This window comes from Nerophis ophidion, linkage group LG22, assembly GCF_033978795.1.
Source record: "Nerophis ophidion isolate RoL-2023_Sa linkage group LG22, RoL_Noph_v1.0, whole genome shotgun sequence".
Lineage (NCBI taxonomy): Eukaryota > Metazoa > Chordata > Actinopteri > Syngnathiformes > Syngnathidae > Nerophis > Nerophis ophidion.
In genome coordinates, this window is record NC_084632.1 from 17,780,271 (window position 1) to 17,802,981 (window position 22,711).

Below are 22,711 nucleotides of genomic sequence, written 5' to 3' on the forward strand. Positions count from 1 at the left end.
TTGTCTCTTATTTTGTCTTGAAATATTTTTACGAAATCAGGTTGTATTGAAATATAATGAACAGATAATAATGTTGCATTAAATATATGGGGGGAGACGTCTTTTTTTTGTCATGAAAAAGGGAGGTTTTTCGGGTGGGTGCACTAATTGTAAGTGTATCTTGTGTTTTTTATGTTGATTTAATAAAAAATAAAAAAAAATCATTAAAAAAAATTAATAAAAAATTCTTCTGCGGCCCGGTATCAATCGAGCCGCGGCCCGGTGGTTGTGGACAACTGCTCTAAAAAGTGGAGCAAAAGAGACTGGATGAGTTAAAGGAGCCATATGTAATAAATGCATGTCAAGTCATCATTAAATGGCCCTGATATGTCAAAAAGCATTAATAAATCATGTTCTTTTCCAATACTTTTACAACTGATAAGGTCCAGGCAGCATACTCCTTCCCCTTCGAGCTGTCCTGGATGAAAAAAAAAAAAAAATGTTCCAATCATTTTGGAACTTGCAAGCATATTTCTTCTTACTCGTCGTCACCATGTCTCTTCTTAGTTCTTCTGCTTCGTCTCCTTCTTGTTATGTGTACAGTTGTGCACTGAGCTCCAAAAGCTGTAGATGTAGCGTCCTGGAAGAGTTAGTGCTGCAAGGGGTTCTGGGTATTGTTCTGTTGTCTTACGGTGCGGACGTTCTCCCAAAATGTTTGTAATTCTTGTTTGGTGTGGGTTCACAGTGTGGCGCATATTTTTAACAGTGTTAAAGTTGTTTATACGGCCACTCCGTGTGACCTGTATGGCTGTTGACCAAGTATGCTTGCATTCACTCTGCGTTTCTTTAGACATCTTCGAGTAAAGACCATTGTTAAACCCGTCCAGCGCTACATTATTATGTGACTGAGCCGGTATGTTGTTTATTTGGAGGAAAAGCAGATGCCTGTACAGTGTGTGGCTGTTAAGGGGTGAAGGTTTCAGTTGAGAGAGGACGCTAAAAGCAGTATTAAGGCACGCCCACAATATTATTGTCAGGGTAGATTTTTGGGAGGGGACCTGAAATTCGAGAGTGTCTTGGGAAAATCGGGAGGGTTGGCAAGTATGCATTAATATGTGACAGCCGATAACAGGCCTGGGCAATTAATTATTTCGACTAGGGGGGGGGGGGGGGTCCACATTTAGAGAAAAAAACATGTGTCTGGGGACTGGTGTATCTATTTTTTAGGAACATTAATACAAAAACTCACAATGTCTGAATGCTAAAAACGTTATGTCAGATCGCTTTAAAAAATGTAATGGAATTTTACGTTTTTCTATGAACGATAAAACACTGAATATTGACAAAATATGAATGTCGCACCCTCTTTCGATCGACATATTTTACAATCAAGTGAAACGCAGCAAAAATGCAACAAAGAGTGAAATATGAACGTGAAGGGTACAAAATAAACCCACCTACAATCTGATATTTGCTGGATTTCCCCCAGGTCTCAATAAAGTACTTTATATTCTATTCTATTTTATATATCACTAAGCTTTAGAATTTTGTTGTGAAAATCTCCTTCCGCGTCTGTGAAAACGTTTCCCGCCCAAACTGCTTGGTGCCTCGTCTGAGCTGCTGTGACGTAATTACCATAGCAACTAATTATATGACCATAATAACCATAATAACTAATTTGATTATCATAGTAACTAATATATCATCCATAAGTGCAGATTCCAACCTTAGAAATACTTTGTATAGTTGAAGACTTACAGTCGTTAGAAAACATGAGTGGCAGATACACTTTACATCTTAAAGATCTAAAAAAATGATCAGATTGAAAAACTCAACGGGCCCCCAGGTCTGGCATATAGGCATACCTTGGTAAAATGTCTCCTCTTCAGTTTTAAGCATACGCCAGGCAGCTCAACATGCTCTGCTTATTTTCACTAGTATAAACATTGCTAGCGTTGGTTGTAGTTTATTTTAGTCTGTTTTCTGATAGTTATAAAAATAAACATGTGATGTGACATTTTTGAGATATTGTACACAGGCATGACGTACCGTATTTTTCGGACTATAAGTCACAGTTTCTTTTTCATAGTTTGGCCAGGGGTGCGACTTATACTCAGGAGCAACTTATATGTGAAATTAACACATTACCGTAAAATATCAAATATTATTTAGCTCGTTCACGTAAGATACTAGACGTATAAGATTTCATGGGAATTAGCGATTAGGGGTGACAGATTGTTTGGTAAACGTATAGCATGTTCTATATGTTATAATTATTTGAATGACTCTTACCATAATATGTTACGTTAACATACCAGGCACCTTCTCACTTGGTTATTTATGCATCATATAACGAAAAACTTATTCAGCCTGTTGTTCACTATTCTTTGTTTATTTTAAATTGCATTTCAAATGTCTATTCTTGGTGTTGGGTTTTATCAAATAAATTTCCCCCAAAAATGCGACTTATGTTTTTTCCTTCTTTATTATGCATTTTCGGCAGGTGCGACTTATACTCCGGGGCGACATATACTCCGAAAAATACGGTACTTCCTGAAAATAGCCTAATTTCTGTGTAAAATGTGTGTTAGAGATATGTTATTGACAAAACGCTTGTCTATTCAGCTTTCATGCACATCAACCCCTAGTAACAGGTAGTGGAAGTTTGAAGTTCCTTGGAGTAGCCCCGTCGATTAAGTTGGATTCAGCTGCGCATCTGGCAACTTCAGTCAAGGGGTGGGGGCAGTGGACTGCAGAATTTTGACCGTGATTGCAGTACCATTTCAGGCCAGATTTTAATATATGGCTCCTTTAATACACAAAATACATGACATATTTTCCCCACTGTATTTTTAAATGAAATTAAATTCCAGATTGTCAGGCCAACTAAAATCTGAAACATTACTGAACAGACAGACAAAATATCTGGCGACTAGCAAGCCACTTTATTTTCTATGACATTTTTTTTTTCAAGGTTATTACTTTAGACACAAAAACCACTTATTCCAACATTTGTGGTGAGAGGGGTGGGGTGGGGTTTGGGGGGGGGTTAAGATTTTATGTTTGACATTTAGAGATTTAAATCACGATACACACTAATGACTTGATGCTATGTACAAAGTGAAAAGGAGAAAGTGAGTCCATCAGTAGTCGGAGATCAAAATGGCCATAGAAAACAAAAATACAGATTAATAATCGATACAAATTGAGTGATCATCCAAGGTAAGCCTGTAAAAAAAAAATCATTAGTATTTAAAATGGCCAAGTTTGTGTGGACTTCATGGACTAGGAAAAAGATACAAGAGAAATGTTTAACAATATTTCACACTTCTGGGTTCCTATGTTCAATCGTTTGAGCTAACAGGAGAAATATGTTACATCTAAACCGGCGCAAACAATTCCTGCTCCGATCAAAAGCAAGCAATCCTTAGCGGAGCGAGTTATTCCAAAGTTGTTCTTGTGGATGTAGGAACCCTGAGACAAGATTTGCAAGTGGAAAAGTGGGAGTGGCGTAACAGCCATTCTATACGTAGGAGGCCTGCTACAGCCTTCACAATAATGCGATGCATGGCGTGGACTCGTACTACATGTTTGCATTGGATATGCTTCTTCTATCACCATTCCTTAAATATCAAAGACATTTAAATACTGAGAATACCCACAATACATTTCAACCCCAGTGCCCAATTTCCTGCTAACAAAAAACACTTTACAGTAGATGGACAACATATGTGTGATGTGGCTAGACTGAAAAATAGATCTATTTGTTGCTGGTTGCTTTGTCTTACAAAAGAAAGATGTCCTCTACAGCGGGACAGTAAGAGACTCGCTTTGCTTGACCCCCCAAAAGACGTGCCGTTGTCGAATAAATGCAACGAGGTACAGAGTTGATACCACCCAGAGATATTAATAATAAGATGGGAAAAGAAAAGCACTGCAGGGAACCAAAATAAAACCTGCTGAAAAATACAAAGGACAACAATAATATTGGGAAAGAAATAGAAAATGTGTGCTTCAGAGCGGGCTAAAGCTACAATTCAATCACATCAACTCAAAAAAAAAAAAAAGAAACATGCTTTAAAAAGGAGTGCTTTCATGTCTTTTTGGAGCACTGAGCTTTGAGAGACGATGCAACATTTTTGTGTCCATTAATGCAGCACTCACCGCCGTTAGCGTCCCTCCCCTTGGTGCTGGCTGGAAAACATGGCGGCCTAAAACAGGGTCCCGGGGCCCTCGTCCTGGGGGAAATGAGAATGCAGGAGGGTCTCCATGTAGGAGACGTAGCCGCTGCTCGGCGTGTAGCTGTCGGATATGTGCCGCGGGGGCAGGGATGGCGGCGGGGACAGTGCGGACAAAAGGGGGTCGGAGTTCAACTGGCACTGGAAAGAGATGGGATTCAGAGTTAATGCGGGGTCTGAGGTCACGGTGGAGTCCGTCAGAGGGGTAGGCAAGGCCCTGCTCGTGTCCATGGGAGCGTTAAGAAGCTCCTGAATCACGCTGGTAGGGGCGCCGTTCACGGAGGACGCCACGCTGAGGTGGCTTAGGAGCTGTGAGGCTGGCAGTTTGGCAATACTGTTAGGTTGTGGTGGCGGGGGCTTCTGCGGGGCGGGCGCCGTCTCCATGGGGGTGGGGCGGGTGGGTGTCGTCTGCACGGAGGCCGCCGTCTCCATGGGGGTGGGGGCGGGGCGGATGGGTGTCGTCTGCATGGCGGCCGCCGTCTCCATGGGGGTGGTGGTGGGGCGGACGGGTGTCGTCTGCACGGGGGCCGCCGTGCGTGGGGTGGAGGGGGAGGGCAGGCAGCGACGTTTGGCCGCTCCAGCTCCGTCTGCTGAGGAAGTGTTCTCCTGGGACATTGGTATTGCCTGAAAATAAACCGGTACCTGTTACAGAACACTTCTGGATGCAAATGTTCTGACAGCTGGCTGGTAAAATGCATTCATTCTGTTACGGGTGACTGGGAAGCTGGAGTCTACCCCAGCCGGGCAAGATACACCCTGAACTAAAAAGCTGTCAATCCCAAAACTCTGCAGACAACTTACTAGGGATGTAAAAAATCTTTAGGCGTAGGTAATATTCCGATAACAGGTCTATTTTTGTAAGGGGTACATATTTGAGACAATACCGCCACACCGGTATCTTATGATATGCCTTTGTTACAGGCGCACAGTCGTCGTGGCCGCACTGTGACTCTGACGACTCTTTATTAACCAGACAAGCGAGTGAAAAGAATCAACAGAAAAACCGTCAGAGCAGACAAACTGACTATTTTTTTTTTTTTATTAATGTTGATGTGCATTTTTGATCAATAGACAATTAAACTAACAACAAAACACATTTAAACACCTATGCTTGAGAAGGAGCAGGATGAAGAAAATCTTATTTCCTGCCCCCTTCAACATAAGTAGTTAACGGATAGCCCACATTCACAAGCCTACAAACCTAACAAACACATCCAAATATAATGAAAACAAACAAAAAGCACACAAAAAAACGAGTGCAAAAACGTTATGAAGTACAAACCGAACATAAAAATAATATACCGTATTTTTCGGACTATAAGTCGCAGTTTTTTTTCAAAGTTTGGCCGGGGGTGCGACTTATACTCAGGAGCGACTTATGTGTGAAATTATTAACATATTACCGTAAAATATCAAATAATATTATTTAGCTCATTCAAGTAAGACAGTGGTTCAACCTTTTTTCACTGACGTACCCCCTGTGAACATTTTTTTTTTAATCAAGTACCCCCTAATCAGAGCAAAGCATATTTAGTTGGAAAAAAAAGAGATAAATAAGTAAAATACAGCACTGTGTCATCAGTTTCTGATTTATTAAATTGTATAACAGTGCAAAATATTGCTCATTTGTAGTGGTCTTTCTTGAACTATTAGGAAAAGAAGATATAAAAATAACTAATAACGTGTTGAAAAATAAACAAGTGATTCAATTATAAATAAAGATTTCTACACATAGCTCTTTGGGGATTGTAATAAAGCTCCATAAGGATTCATCAACTTAATTCTAAACATTTCTTCACAAAAAAAAAAGGAAATCTTTAACATCAATATTTATGGAACATGTCCACAAAAAAATTCAAGTTGTCAACAATGAATTGTTGACAGCATTGTTGCATTTCTTTTCACAGTTTATGAACTTACATTTATATTTTTTTGAAGTATTATTCAATAAATGTATTTATAAAGGATTTTTGAATTGTTGCTATTTTTAGAATATAAAAAAAAAAATCTCACGTACCCCTTGGCATACCTTCAAGTACCCCCATGGGTACGCATATCCCCATTTGAGAACCACTGACGTAAGAGACTAGACGTATAAGATTTCATGGGATTTCGCGATAAGGAGTGACAGATTGCTTGGTATAGCATGTTCTATATGTTATAGTTATTTGAATGACTCTTACCATAATATATTACGTTAACATACCAGGCACCTTTTCAGTTGGTTATTTATGCGTCATATAACGTACACTTATTCAGCCTGTTGTTCACTATTATTTATTTATTTTAAATTGCCTTTCAAATGTCTAATCTTGGTGTTGGGTTTTATCAAATAACTTTCCCCCAAAAATGTGACTTATACTCCAGTGTGACTTTTTTATGTTTTTTTCCTTCTTTATTATGCATTTTCGGCAGGTGCGACTTATTCTCCGGAGAGACTTATACTCCGAAAAATATGGTGTATTACTTTTTGGGTTCAGTAACAAGTAACTTTAATTTGAAAACATTGGTAGTAACAGTAATGTGGTGTGGAGTTTAAAAAAAACACTTAGTTTGAAATGAAAGCCCTGTGATGAGGTGGCGACTTGCCCGAAGGCTCCTAAGGATAAATTTGCTTCAATTTACAAACTTCTATCTATGAAACCTGTTCAAGGACCGATTAAGTTTGAAAAGTGAGGGTTCAGTGTAAAACCAACAATCATAAGACAATGGCTTAATATCCTCTCCTTAAATATAGTTTAAAACCATAACATATTGTCACACATTTGCTACGATACAAACTAAAAATCTCAGTTTTACCCGTCACTCGTTTTGCGTTATGGACAATTATGCAAATTAAACGATGACCACACACTACAAGTACATTTCAGAACTGTTCATTTTTAAACCACACTGGCCTGTACGGCTGACGAAAAAACTAAACAGAACTTCACTTCAAGTGGAATACTCACAAGACGTGTCCGGACTCTCTTGGGCAATTCCTGTTCCATTAGATGAATCTCTGAATGTTTCAACAGCTGTTGACTCTTGTCCTGAAACTCAACCTGGGCAGATCAAATTGAAGATTATTGTGAGAACAGCACCACTGTTTCAATGACAAGGTATGTAAATAACACTCGTGAAGCTAATTAAGTGCACATTCTTATTTACCTGGTAGAGTTTGTGGATGTGCACTTTGACAAAGTTAGCATTGCGGTTCTGACAATCCTGAGTTCTGACAACGATCGACTCCCCCGCCGGTGGAGGACCATTACGCAAGCAGTCGTGACTCTGATGGGGAAACAGAAGAGATGTGAGACGTGGTATAGACATACATCTCTGCACATGACAAGGTTATATCAAAGCATTAGTCTGCTCCTTAAGGTGATGTTATTATTTTTTTTTTCAATATAATTTCTGAGCTTAGCACAAATGCTCTAATTGTAACCTGGGGCGTTTATTTACCAAAACTGCAAGGGGAATGAGCGTAATTGGAATCAAGCGATTATTTGAGAGAGGTTGTTTTGTTTGTTTGTTTCTGTTTTACAATTAAATAATTATGGTGTACAATAAACTATTTCAAATGTGGACAACATTTTAAAGTGCACAAAAAAGTGGAAAGGAAAAATAACTGTCTTTGACCACATGGTCATTTATGTAGAATTTTGTAGCAAGAGAGACAGTGTTGTAATACCAGTGATATCAAGAATATTTACTGTAATTAACAAATTGTTGCTAAATATAAACAGGACAATACAGTGTAAAGATACATCTCTGAATGTCACTTTAATACCATGCTTTCAATACCTTGACATATATGGCCAACCCACATATAACTATCACTTCCAGTACAATACAGATATAGGAACCTTGAATGTTGGCTGATACTGATATTGAACCGCTGTGATATCAGTACAAATCATATAGTAACCTATTTATTATTAACTCCATGGAATTGATTTATGCTAACTTTGAGATTAAATGGATTAATTGTTTTTTGGCGGCACATAAAGCCCTTTTCAACCACAGGTAAGTGAAATACCACCATGTAATACAAATGTTTCCACCAAAAATAACACCAGTAAATAAAGTTCTAGAGGAATTCGTTTTACTTCCTAGTAGCTAAGAGGTAAGTTCTTGCAGGAAGTTTTGACATTTACATTGACAAATGCATTTTCAGACCACAATATTGTTTAGTTGAGGACAATTATCAGGTATGACTAGCTAGTGTGCTATTGTGTGCTTAGCTGTTGTGTAGCTGCCAGTTCCTAAGCGCATACAGCCTACCATGTTGACTTTTAGTAAATGACTTCACTAAAATACAAGAAAAGACCAACCTTGTGTGTTAATTGGAGGACATTTAGATGTTAAGTGGATGTCAAGCTTTGCACAAGCAAACTTCCTGCAGGACTTCTTGTATCAGAGCTTACCATAAACTCCGGACTATCAGCTGCTACTTTCCTCCTACACTTTCAATCCTGCGGCTTATACAACGGTGAGAAAATTCTATGGATTTTTCTTCTCTAATGGCCATAATGTTTTGTGTTCAATACTTTTCATTAAACACAGACGACTGAAAAGGTGTGTTATTGTTTCTGTTTTGGTGCCATGTTTTGGACAAGTTTACTTACTGCAAGTGTTGGGAGTTGAAAATGTACTTCCTAATTCAATGCTGTGAACCATAAAACCGTCCATAATGTTACAGCCCAAAAATATTCTTCACTCATCACTCCAAGCAACGTTTGTAAGTTTCACAATACAACTAAAGCAATGAATTTTTACTAAACTGTCACATGTGGTGTTTGTAGGACTGTTTCATGCATAATTGTAGGAGTGTTTTCATGCATATTTGTATGTTACATTGCAATGTAACGAAGATGACGTCATTCGCATTAGTTAATAAGCTAACAAAATTATAATGTCTGTGTTTCTTGTATTTTTCCAGTTTGGAAAATTTCCCTAAATGTCAATGTTGACTTATTGAGTCTGTTTAGCTGATTGGAGCGCTAGCTTCTGCAGATAGTAGGTTAACTTTTGTTTTGTTTGATCAGACGTTTTACTGCCATGTTACAGGCAGCATTTGGAAACAATTAAGGTATGTTAATAAACATTTACAAAATATTTATTTGTACATAGCTCATCTTACAACGTATGTACAGTGGGTACGGAAAGTATTCAGACCCCCTTAATTTTTTTACTCTTTGTTAAATTGCAGCCATGTGCTAAAATCATTTAAGTTAATGTTTTTTTCCTTTTAATGTACACACAGCACCCCATATTGACAGAAAAACATAGAATTGTAGACATTGTTACAGATTTATTAAAAAAGAAAAACTGAAATATCACATGGACATATAAGTATTCAGACCTTTTGCTGTGACACTTGTATATTTACCTCAGGTACTGTCCATTTCTTCTGATCATCCATGAGATGGTTCTACACCTTCATTGGAGTCCAGCTGTGTTTAATTCTAATGAATGGACTTGATTAAGGAAGCCAAACACCTGTCTATATAAGACCTTACAGCTCACAGTGCATGTCAGAGCAGATGAGAATAATGAGGTTGAAGGAACTGCCTGAAGAGCTCAGAGACAGAATTGTGGCAAGACACAGATCTGGCCATGGATACAAAAAAATTGCTGCTGCACTTAAAGTTCCCAAGAGCACAGTGGCCTCCATACTCCTTAAATGGAAGACTTATGGGATGACAAGAACTCTTCCAAGAGCTGGGCGTCCAACCAAACTGAGCAATCTGGGGAGAAGAGCCTTGGTGAGAGAGGTAAAGAAGAACCCAATGATCACAGTGGCTGAACTCCAGAGATGCAGTGAGGAGATGGGAGAAAGTTCAAGAAAGTCAACCATCTTTGCAGCCCTCCACCAGTCAGGGCTTTATGGCAGAGTGGCCCGACGGAAGCCTCTCCTCAGAGTAAGACACATGAAAGCCCGCATAGAATTTGCCAAAAAACACATGAAGGACTCCCAGACTATGATAAATAAGATTCTCTAGTCTGATGAGACAAAGGTAGAACTTTTTGGCCTTAATTCTAAGCGGTATGTGTGGAGAAAACCAGGCACTGCTCATCACCTGCCCAACACCATCCCTACAGTCAAGTGTGGTGGTGGGAGCATCATGCTGTGGGGGTGTTTTGCAGCTGCAGGGACAGGACGACTGCTCGCAATTGAAGGAAAGATGAATGCGGCGAAGTACAGATGTATCCTGGACGAAAACCTTTTCCAGAGTGCTATGGACCCCAGACTGGGCGGGCCAACGGTTCATTTTCCAACAAGACAATGACCCTAAGCACACAGCTAAAATGACGAAGGAGTGGCTTTGGAACAACTCTGTGACTGTTCTTGAATGGCCCAGCCAGAGCCCTGACTTGAACCCAATTGAGCATCCCTGGAGAGACCTCAAAATGGCTGTCCACCAACGTTCACCATCCAACCTGACAGAACTGGAGAGGATCTGCAAGGAGGAATGGCAGAGGGTCCCCAAATCCAGGTGTGAAAAACTAGTTGCATCATTCCCAAGAAGACTCACGGCTGTATTAGCTCAAAAGGGTGCTTCCACTCAATACTGAGCAAAGGGTCTGAATACTTATGTCCATGTGATATTTCAGTTTTTCTTTTTTAATATATCTGTAAAAATGTCTACAATTCTGTGTTTTTCTGTCAATATGGGGTGCTGTATGTACATTGATGAGGAAAAAAATTAACTTAAATGATTTTAGCACATGGCTGCAATTTAACAAAGAGGAAAAATTTAAGGGGGTCTGAATACTTTCCGTACCCACTGTATCTGTGGCTTATAGTGCGGTGCGGCTAATATTAGGAAAATTGTTTTCTTCTAAAATCTAGTTGGTGCAATTTATACCCTGGTGCGCTCTAAGGTCCAGAAAATGTGGTATATTGGAGATATTAAATGCAAGTCGAAATAATCCAACACATACTTTTTATCGGACCGATATGTAACGATATTGGATTGGGACACCCCTGATGTAGCACTTCTTAGACAGTTCCATGAAATGTCAAATATAGGCAGGCATAAGTCATCTTTGCCAGCCACCTGTTCTGTTCTTTGTGTACGTAAGCAGTGTGTTGGTGACCCAACATCTTTCTCTCTCCCGCTGTTCCGAGCCAGTACGGTACACAAAATTGTCAGTAGAGTTCCTCAATATTGCAGTCTGTATTCATTTTGTCCTGTGTCCATCATTGTCCTAATTAAAGATCCCTTAGCAGTTATTAGATTTTGGAGACGCAATCGGCGACAATAGAGACTCAGCGGCTAAGTGAATAAAGACGGTAATTGGAGCATATATGGTAGACCAATGTGTCTTCATAGCGATAATAAGATCATGTTGGTGAGGGCACTTACTATGATGTTTTCCGGATACAGGTTGTCACAGTATGCACCGTCATTAAAGTTGACCTCGTAGAATGTTTGCGTTGCAATGCCGATTATGTTACAATGGTAATACCAGCTGTCGGTGTTGCGGCCAATGACCATCTGACCCAGGGTCGGACCCTGCTGCGTTTTGGGTATTTTGGCTGGCATCCGAGGCTGAGGCTGAGGCTGAGACTGAGGCTGAGGCTGAGGCTGAGACTGAGGCTGAGACTGAGACTGAGGCTGAGACTGAGGCTGAGGCTGAGGCTGAGGCTGAGGCTGAGGCTGAGGCTGAGGCTGACGCTGAGGCTGAGGCTGAGGCTGAGGCTAAAGACACAAGACAAGACTTTAATAAATACCACACTCATAACATCATGCTTATTGCTTTTCTCACAAAGACTGCACTATAGTTCCTAAACATTGTCAAAAGGCAAGCTGGAAGGACTTACCTTAGAAGTCTTTTTGTGTCTGTGGCAGGTGACGGACACCACATAGGGCCAGTCGGCTGGGGCCATGTGAACCCCAGCAATTTGGCCGCAAGTAACGTGGAAAGATGTTGTGCAGTTCTCATTGGAGCACTGGATGCACGCACCGCGGTTCTTATTGGCAGTGTTTCCATGGCAGAACACGCACACCTGAGGAACAAAAATTGACAAATATATATGTTCTGGTGAATATGTTCCCATCCAAACGAGTCATTATGTTTTCCCCTCAACATCCTGCTGCTACTTTGCATCACATTCTCCATCCCTGCTCTTGGTTAGTTTCATTCTGCCAATTTACTTACTTATGATTAACGCCCCATAAGACTGCAGCCATTCTGAATCTACATGGAAATGAATTCCAAACTAAACTTTTCCAATCGTCAGAAATCCTTCGGCTAATTCAATGCACTCATATCTGCCTTGATTCATGTTAACCAGAAAATGAAAGAAAGGTGCAAGACGGAGGGTAAAAAAAGTAGCAGAGAGGAAATTCTCAATGTCATACAGAGTTATGTTTTCAATACAACAAAGTGTCCTCAGGTGTGTTTCACAATCATTATCTCGCTACGTATATATCGTCTTGCTTCACAATAACAAATGAGCTTGAGCTAATCTGTTTTCTTTCGTAGTTTTACTTTTTGCAAGTCACTGGAAACTAGTGACACTGCAACAGAGAAGGCCAGAAATGCACGCAGACTGAAGTAAACTATGCATGATAAAAGATAGATCATTGACTTATTTATCCATTATTATTTATTTAATTATACTTAAGTGGCTAGAAAAGGTATTAATACCCCTTTAATGTTTTCATATTTTGTCACACTACAACCACAAAAAAGGTAATTTATTGGAATTTTATGTGAAAGACCTACACAAAGTGGTATACAATTGTGAAGTTGAAAGACAATTACTGTATTTTGTGGACTACGCCACTAATATTTTCCCAAACTTTGATTTTTCCAGCTTATAAAAAAGGTGCAGCTATTCTATGGATATTTTTCCGCTAACAGCCATAATGTTCTGTATATAACAAACTTACACGGTAGTAACACCGACAGACCAAAAAGATGTGTTATTGATTGCGTTATGGTGCCATCTTTTGGACAATTTAGCTCTCACTGCAAGTACTGCGGGTTGAAAGTCTACAGTATGTTCCTCTGTTTCGTGCCTTGAACCAAAAGTGTAAGGGCTGTTCCGTCTACTAGTCGCCAAAAGCATTTCTACTCGTATGGTTTCTTCATTCATCACTTCATGCAATATAATTAAAACAATTCATACTTATTAAACCGTAAATTTTGATAGTAGTGTAATATAATGCATATAGTATTAGTTTTACCATGAATTGATAAACGTGGACCCTGACTTAAACAAGTTGAAAAAGTTAGTTGGGTGTTACCACTTAGTGGTCAATTTTACGTAATATGTACTGTACTGTGCAATTTACAAATAAAAGTCTCAAAGTAATGTAATCAAGCCAGTATTGTTGCCGTTAGCTATAATGATAGCATGTTTACAAGTGTGTGTTAGTAATATTAATATATACAGTAACTGCATTTTTTTGTATTGTTTCAGTTTCACAAATTCCTCAGTAAGTTTACCAAAACATCACTGTAGAGTTATTGAGTCGGTTTACCTAATTTGAGAGCCAGCTTCCACAGCTACTGGGTCCATGACAATGACTTTTTTGTTTTTTGTGTAGCTGTTTTACTACCGTGTTACAGACACCATTTGGAAACAAGTAAGGTACATAGATACCATTTACAAATTAAAAATTCCAGCTCCAGAAGGCAGGATACACCCTGTTCAACACGGATACAGACGAATAATAATATTATCAATATATTTAGAGTATTTTTTTGTGTGTTTTATTAAAATATTATTTGACTGCTAAAAAAAAATCTCCATAAGGAATGCCATAGTGATTGTATACATTTTATGTTGAAAAAAAATCTATGCATAATAATCATGAAACAGTGATTATCATTCAGACTGTGATCTTACAGTTAAATTCTATAATCGTTGCATCCCTATTGACACATGATCAGCCTCATCCTCTGAATTATTAGAACCATGAGATTCACTCTTGATCTTTTAAGACTGGCTCGGGGGAAACCTGCCTTGACAGCACTCTGTTGTAAATGTCATACAGTGTGTCTTTAAAGGATTACTCAGTAGAGACAGGCGAGAAGTGACATTATTTGCAGATCTGTGAATATGCACCAGCAAGCAATACTGGCATCTATAAAGTGGGATTGAATGAGCGAAGGGGGATTAGATTCCACGATGCTGAGATTCAAGAAAGAGCGAGTGAAAGAGAAGAAAGGAAGGAAGGAGACAAGTTGCTTCAAATGGTAATCGGGAAAATTGTCTCCACCTTAATTACATCACCCCTTAGAACATCGGTTTTTCACCACACCTCTCCCTCAGATTGAAAACCATTGCCAACTAATCCATAAGAGTAAGCGACAAAATGATGGATACAGAGTCAATGAACAAGAAATATGATACGGTGCGGTACATTCCCCTGCATTAGAGAGTAGATTATGGAACAGTGAATAAAGCTACAGACAGGAAATCAGACAGCTGCAATGAACCGCGAGTGATGACAAGCTGTTCACTTTCTACTGCCTCTTTGATGTCACCTTGCTTCATTTCTGCATGAACTTACCAGATTTTTTCGCGTTTCCGGAACAGCACTGACATCCACTGGCTCCCTCTCAATAGCATTGATGAAGCGTGCTTCAGCCACCGCAATGGCGCAGATAATATGGACCCACCTGGTTTCCAGAATAGAAAATACCATATTTGGTCATACAGCGCATATGACCTCCACGTAACTCACTGTATTTTTCGCTACTTTTTCCCAAAATTTTAACCCTACAGCTTACACGAAGGTACGGCTAATTTACAGATTTTTCTTTGCCAACAACCATAATTTTTGTATACAACAAACTGTGATACTAGTAACACAGACAAAAAGACTGAATGTGTTTTATTGCTTGTGCTATAGTGCCATCTTTTGGACAAGTTTGCTCACTCCAGGTGCTGCAAGTTGACATAAAATACCATGTTTGGTCATATGACCTCCAAGTAACTCACTGTATTTTCCGCAAGCATATGACCTCCAAGTAACTCACTGTATTTTCCGCGAGCATATGACCTCCAAGTAACTCACTGTATTTTCCGCACTATCGGTCGCTACTTTTCCCCAAGATTTGAACCCCACGGCTTATACGACGGTGCCGCTAATCTACGGATTTTTCTTTGCCATTAGCCATAATGTTTTGTATACAACAAACTTTTATACTAGTAACGCAGACAAAAAGACTGAAGGTGCGTTATTGCTTGTGCTATAGCGCCATCTTTTGGATAAGTTTGCTCACTGCAGGTGCTGCGAGTTGACTGTCTACAGTGTTTCCCTCCGTTTCGTGCCTGGTACCGGAAGTATAAGTGCCACTCTGTCTATTTGTCCTCCATAGCGTTCTACTCGTATTGTTCTTTATTCATCACTCTAGGCAATGATTGGAAGTTTTACAGTATAACTAAAACAATTCATACTTACGAAACGTCTCGTTTGAAAGTAGTGTTTTCGTGCATATTTATACGGGCTATTGTAATGTAGTCAAGCTAGCGTCGTTAGTATTTGCTAATTTGCTAAAACGATAACAAGGGTCTGTGTTAGTATTAACGAACAATGTCATTTTTGTATTGTTTCAGTTTCACAAATTCCTCAGTAAATTCACAAAAGTGTCACTGTGGAGTTATAGAATCTGTTTAGCTGATTGGAGAGCACGCTTTTGCAGCTAGTTGGTCAATGACAAAGACTTTTCTGTTTTGTTTCTTCAGCCATTTTACTGCTGTGTTACAGGCACCGTTTGGAAACAATTAAGGTAAGCAAATAAGCATTTGCCAAATCTTTCTGGGTAAATATCTAATATCACAACATATATGTTGGGTGCAGGTATTATGGGAAGAAAATGTTCATAACATTAGTGGTATATTCTGCATTGTGGTCTGGAACAACTACTAAAATATAATTTTACAATGATTTATGCTGCACAACATACCGGTTGTCTACAGTGATCTTCAGCGCTCCTCCCCGCAAGTTGCAGAGGCAACACTCCTGAACAAGGAAATACATTAGGAAAAAAATATGCAGAATGTGACTTGGTTTTATTGGCTCTCTCAAGAGAACCAAGTCCTTTGGGCCCTTTGAACTAGGTATCAAGTTACGTACCACTGTCCAGGCACCTGCCTCACATCTGGAGCACGTCCATGACCCTTCAATTGTCTCCGGATCGACACCAAAACAACCTGTCAGACAGAAGGGTGTGGTGGTAAGCAGAGTAAGAATAAAACAAGCAAAGCAAGATGGGACTTGGTGTACTGTTAAACGTTGGTACACCATTAATAGAGCACAGTCAAAGGCAAATTAGAGCCTGTCGAACTATTCCGTTTTTTTAAACCTGTAACATCATTTGCAATGCTACTTTTTAAATTACCGTAAGTCTTGAACTATTGAAATAATTGTTTCTGAAACTTGGGACTGCACTTTCCAATTATATATGGATTCATTATGGTAGGAACATTGTCACAGCAGCTCAGAGAGGACAAAGCTTAAATACAAGACACTGTTAAAGCACAAACCTTAGAATGTACATACGCAAAAACAATACAATTTATAAAACCATGCTGCACACACACACCACACTTTTCTCATTACAAATCACCCCTACTCCATCCACAAATGGTCATGCTAATTAGCTCATAAATAGTGATTTATAAAGCTTACGTGTTGGACTGCAAATGAACTAAGATAGAGATAGTGACTCAAAAGAAAATGGTATTTTTAGAAGGGTGCTTATTACGTAGCGCACCATAACAAGGACATGTTTGGATGGCAAAGTGAAGTCATATCCATCAAAAATAATTGTAATTGTTGACCAATCATAGCGTGAGTTCCACTGTGACTGAGAATGGTTACTTAAATGAAGAACATTTTTTAGCTTTCTGTTTGCTATGTGTTTGTCCAAATAATTTATTATTTTTCTGTCTTTATTTGGTTAAGTAATGCAAAACATACAGTCTTCTATAATACTATATATATATATCATTTCCTATCTCCATAACATAATTTTATCTGACAAAATATTGTACTGGAATTGGTATTTTTGGTCTTTAGTCCTAAAAACATTGGTTTTACTGTGGAGCCACACACAGAGTCTATGTATACATCCATCCATTTATTTTCTACCGCTTATTCCCTTTGGGGTCGCAGGTGCCTATCTCAGCTACAATCGGGCGAAAGACGGGGTACACCCCAGACAAGTCGCCACCTCATCGCAGGGCCAACACAGATAGACAACATTCACACGCACATTCAGTGATATGCAATTAAAATTACATAGATAAGATCAAATTGAACAATACTTCAATGACCCACCACATAACTGCATGTACATTAAATACAGCTCTATATTTTAATATTTAGGCTCTGACCAAAATATATAACATTTCCAGAATTAGTGAAACGCTTATACATTTTTAAATATGTGCTGCTATGTATCTGACAGTGCACGTGCTTTTCATGTATGAGCTTTATTTCGTCGAGACACCAACCACCGTCGCTTGTTCAGTTTGAAAAACTCTGCATGAGCTCTATGCGTGGTCCAAAGACAGTGCAGAAATACAGAACCTTTCCCAACTAAATGTTCCTATAAGTACCGTTTGCTGTGAAAGTGACTAAAGCACATTTCACCCCTGCTGATGCAACCTTTACGTGCGCAGCAACTTTTATAAATGAGGCCCCTAGTCTTTTCCAAAGCCTCACTCCAGCTTTTTTGAGATGTTAAGAGCTCAGGAGGCTTGTCTGTTGTGTTTTTGGAATTGCCTGATCCAACATGTTTGTGCTACAATTGTGCTGATTCTGTTTTTAAATAAAACACTATACACACGTATACTGATGTTTTACTGTGTATTCAAAGTATTCAAACTGTATATCCCAAAATGTGGGCAAAGTGTATTTTTGAATGTGAGCTTTGTCACCCTGCCACTAAAACACTACATTTATGAATGATATGAGATCTACAAGTGAGCGATAAATTCCAAACATTGATAGTACCGATACCAAGGTGAGTATTGGTATCGGATAGATACTAACGTGATGGGATCAATATTTTTGTTCTAGTTTCGCTTCTATAAATTCAGCAAATCACTCAGAATTCTTCACAGAGTGTGTGAGCACAGCGTCTCTCTGTCCTAATACACAGCGGTCCTTCACCTCTCAGTTCGCTCAATAAGATCCACTAAACACCTCCCCGCTGCCCGCCAGTAAGCAGAGATGGATTGGTGAGATGTCGGAGAGGAAGAGGAGCGCTGTGGAGAGGTATTTTACATTGTCAGACAGAGAAAATGCTAGCTGTGACATATGTAGTAAAGCTATACGATTCCCTGGTAACACTACAAACCTGCACAAGCCTTTAAACGATGTACACCCAAAAGTAAATGCTAAGCTGCAAAGCAAAAGGAGGGAGGGAGCTCCCTAAACACAAACTGGACCCCTGACACAGATGCAGACGTCACTGACAGAGGCCTTTCAAAAACATAAACAATATCCAGGTAGCAATAAGTTATTTCCAACATTACGTAATGTTTTTCAAACTTTAATTGATGGTCAGAGATGTAATTTAACAGAGATTAAATTATTATCCCATATTCATTCAGTTGAAATACATCCTAATTATTTGACTGGACTCAGAAATATACACTCTATATTAATATTTCCAGCCTCCCTCAAATCTGAAGTATGAATATAGCAGAAAACAATTACCTTTTTCTTTATCGGTTAAAGGAAGAATAATAGTATTCCTATTTAGTCTTAAAACGAATAGGTTATCGATTATTTTTGTCATTCTTGTAATTGTCACCTAGATGATTCACCAAGGAGGCATGGATATCACAATTGCTGAAAACATTGCCGAAATGATTGCAAAGGACTTGCATCTTCTCTCTGCGGTTGAACAAAGGTTTTTAAGAATGCTCATAAATTACTAATAAATATAATATGTATTTTCTTATTTGGCTTAAATTGTTGTCTTGTGTTTTATTATTATCATAATCAATTACTGAAAGGCAAAAGTACAAAAAGCATTCAATGATCAGGCATTTTCAATTAAAAAGTATCGGTACCAGCAACACTGGCATGGTAATTACTTGGTATCGAATCTATACCAAATTTTGCAGTATCGCCCACCCTTAAGAAGATCATTCACATCACACTCACGTTTCTCTTAAAAGGTCATATTGTGATTTTTTTCATACATTTAAAACACTTCCCTATGGTCTACATAACATGAAATGGTGGAGCGTTGGTAAAAAGTTTGCAATGATTTTGTTTTACAGACTATCTTCAAGCCACTCTCTGATTGTCTCTTCAGAATGCACTGTTTTATGGGCGGTCTTATTTATGTGCCAAAGCCCTCATCCAAAGCAAGCCCTCTTTGCCTATGTTTCAACCCCATCAGGCATGTTGTAGTTTTTTTAGCGCTTTCATGTCAAGTCTACTGACAGACATGACATAAGTTAGACTTAGACAAACTTAGAAAACCTTTAATGATTTACATGGGAAATTGTTTAACTGTACCAGGGGTGTCAAACACATTCTGGCTCGGGGGCCACATGGAGAAAAGTCAACTCCCAAGTGGACCGGACTGGTGAAATCACGGCACGATAACTTAAAAATAAAGACATCTTCAGATTGTTTTCTTTGTTTAAAAACACATAACCCAATTCTGAAAATATACAAAACATGTTTTTTTTACACTTACATGTTGCGGTTAATAATATTCTATCTTTAATTTGTCGTAATTTATACATTCTGAATAAATTATGTGATAGTGTTCATCAGTCAACTCATTGGTGTTAATTTTCAATCTATTAATATAAAAAAATAAAAATACATTTTTGGATGTTATTTATGTAATTTTGTAATTTTTCTCAACTAGTGTACTAACATGTGGTTTAATTTTTTTTTTTACATATGTTTGTAGCATAATCTACAAAGATACAAAGAATTGCTTTTGCGACACCTAGTGGACACATATAGAACAGCAGTTTGTTTCATAAAAAAATTTCGCAACCTCATCCCGTGGGCCAGATAAAACCTGTTCGCGGACGTACGTTTGACACCACTGAAATGTACGCTACTTTTTTAATACAAAAGGCAATAGCGGAAGATTAAAATAGCAAACTAGTGCAAAGCTCTTCGGGTAAACTTCTACTATGTAAGGAATATCTGCTGACGTAACGACAGTAAGGCAAAATACGCCTCTAGAGTTCCAAATTCCAGATGTCTGGTTTGGAAGGCAAGATTGTTTTATAAATATCTCTGCCATGCCTCCATGGTTTAATTTCAAATGTTCAGGACTTATGGGGATCCCAAATACATAAAAACAGGTACCAACCGGTAAGAGAAGTTGGCTTTATATAAAAGGACCGGTCAGCCAATCGGGAAAATGGTTGTCAGAGGGTTTTGTTGTCAACACAGACATTATTGCAAGAGGTATGATTTGATAAACCACTCAGAATCAAATGTCAATTATGACACATTTGAACTAAGTACATGCTCGCACATGACTCACTTAAAAGCACTCAAAAGTGCATGCTACTGTACTTTCTCCATTATGACACAAATGCAAAATCACACATATACAGGAATTGACAAGTGTCTTTTCTTGTGTGTTGGGGGGTTTGAACACTTACTGGCATGAACTTGCATCTTGCATGAAGAGCAGCATATTAACACACTGGTTCCATCTTCCCCAATGTAACGGCTAGTGGGGGGAGGCTCAGTGCTGCTCGCCCTGGCACTAAAGCACATCTCTGGGACGATTGGACGAGTTCGATTTCCATGACGGGGGACAGAAACGCGCTGGCGATCATTTGCATTCAAGGGTACGTGGTGTGGCTGAAAGACAAACATGAGGTCACAGTTACACAATATGACAGCACTTTTTCACTAACCACAATATTGTCTCTAATCTAAGCTCAAATGTCAAAGGGACAGATAATGACTTAGTGTTTTACTGTAAACTAGATAAAAAAAAGTCCCTGTTTACTATACACTGCTGTAACTACTGTAACAGCCAATAGTGGTGTTATTCCACTTGTGGACTCCTGTAGTGTTTAGTCGTACCTTTGTGTAGGGACAGAAAAGGGAGCAGACAGCACAGTGTGGCTGGAGTACTGCCACGGCGGCATTAAAGGCCTTCTCTGCCAGGAAGTTGCGTGAGCGATTCTGCCACAGGTGCTCCTGTTTCTTCATGCTGCTTTCCAGCGCCTTGGGTGTGGTAACCTCTGAAGGTGATAAATAAGACGCATTTAAAGGGAACATTCAGAATATGAACGTAGTTACAATTGTGGTTGTCTTTTTTTTTTAATAGAAGACTTTTGCCAGGGGGTCAAAAAATGTGTTATTTAGCTAGGTTCAGCAAGATAATCATTGTGTTAGTGAGTATAGGACAGCTCTTCAAATAGGATTGGTTGGGGGACACATTTAGTGCAGGGTTCAACAATCATCTCTAAAAGGTTGAGAATCAATTTTGCAGTGAATCCCCTGAAGCGAGTTGTGATCCAGACAATTTGTTACACCTGAACAGGACACGGGAAGGTATCCCGAGGATTCATTTAAACGTGCCTTTTTCACACACCATCCTCCTAACATTCTCCTCGTCCTCCATCCATCCTTTCGGAAAGACAAGTCTCTCGTTGTCTGCCCGCTCTCAGGTTATGAGACTTTGAAAGCAGGTAATTAATTGGAAGTCATGATCCCCAATAGGGCTGCACGACTATCCATCCATCCATTTTCTACCGCTTATTCCCTTTCGGGGTCGCGGGGGGCGCTGGCGCCTATCTCAGCTACAATCGGGCGGAAGGCAGGGTACACCCTGGACAAGTCGCCACCTCATCGCAGGGCCAACAGAGATAGACAGACAACATTCACACTCACATTCACACACTAGGGCCAATTTAGTGTTGCCAATCAACCTATCCCCAGCTGCATGTCTTTGGAAGTGGGAGGAAGCCGGAGTACCCGGAGGGAACCCACGCATTCACGGGGAGAACATGCAAACTCCACACAGAAAGATCCCGGGCGTGGATTTGAACCAAGGACTGCAGGAACTTCGTATTGTGAGGCAGACGCACTAACCCCTCTGCCACCGTGAAGCGACTAATCGACATCAAATCAACATTGAGATTTGAATTAGATAAATAACCGCAAGAAGAAGAAAAAAATGCACTTTTAAGATGTTCAATATTCATTGAACATAACATTTTTACGTACAGAAATTAGTCTATTTTATTTTTTTTGTTTGTATATTTATTTAGGGTTAAGTTATTTACCTTCCAATTACAGTACAATGGTAAACTAGTGGTTAGAGTGTCCGCCCTGAGATCGGTAGATTGTGAGTTCAAACCCCGGCCGAGTCAAACCAAAGACTATAAAAATGGGACCCATTACTTCCCTGCTTGGCAAGAGGCATCAAGGGTTGGAATTGGGGGTTAAATCACCAAAAATGATTCCCAGGCACGGCCACCGCTGCTGCTCACTGCTCCCCTCACCTCCCAGGAGGTGATCAAGGGTGAT

At 39.3% G+C, this 22,711-nt stretch overlaps 1 protein-coding gene across 4 annotated transcripts in view; it reads right to left on the bottom strand.

Annotated features, from left to right (window-relative positions):
- Window positions 1-2,901: 2,901 nt before the first annotated feature.
- Window positions 2,902-22,711, bottom strand: part of kdm4b (lysine (K)-specific demethylase 4B) — a 53,088-nt gene continuing 33,278 nt past the window's right edge. The window contains exons 13-22 of one of the 4 annotated variants that reach the window (XM_061883346.1): window positions 21,260-21,420; window positions 20,827-21,031; window positions 16,304-16,380; window positions 16,134-16,189; window positions 14,735-14,843; window positions 12,031-12,216; window positions 11,573-11,878; window positions 7,368-7,487; window positions 7,169-7,261; window positions 2,902-4,841 (exon numbers count right to left, since the gene is read on the bottom strand). In XM_061883346.1, coding sequence (XP_061739330.1) covers window positions 4,191-4,841; window positions 7,169-7,261; window positions 7,368-7,487; window positions 11,573-11,878; window positions 12,031-12,216; window positions 14,735-14,843; window positions 16,134-16,189; window positions 16,304-16,380; window positions 20,827-21,031; window positions 21,260-21,420 — 1,964 coding nt within the window. In that variant the 3' untranslated portion in view covers window positions 2,902-4,190. Of the gene's footprint in view, window positions 4,842-7,168; window positions 7,262-7,367; window positions 7,488-11,572; window positions 11,909-12,030; window positions 12,217-14,734; window positions 14,844-16,133; window positions 16,190-16,303; window positions 16,381-20,826; window positions 21,032-21,259; window positions 21,421-22,711 lie in introns of all 4 variants that reach the window. The other 3 variants (XM_061883345.1, XM_061883344.1, XM_061883343.1) reach the window with 3 other exon arrangements.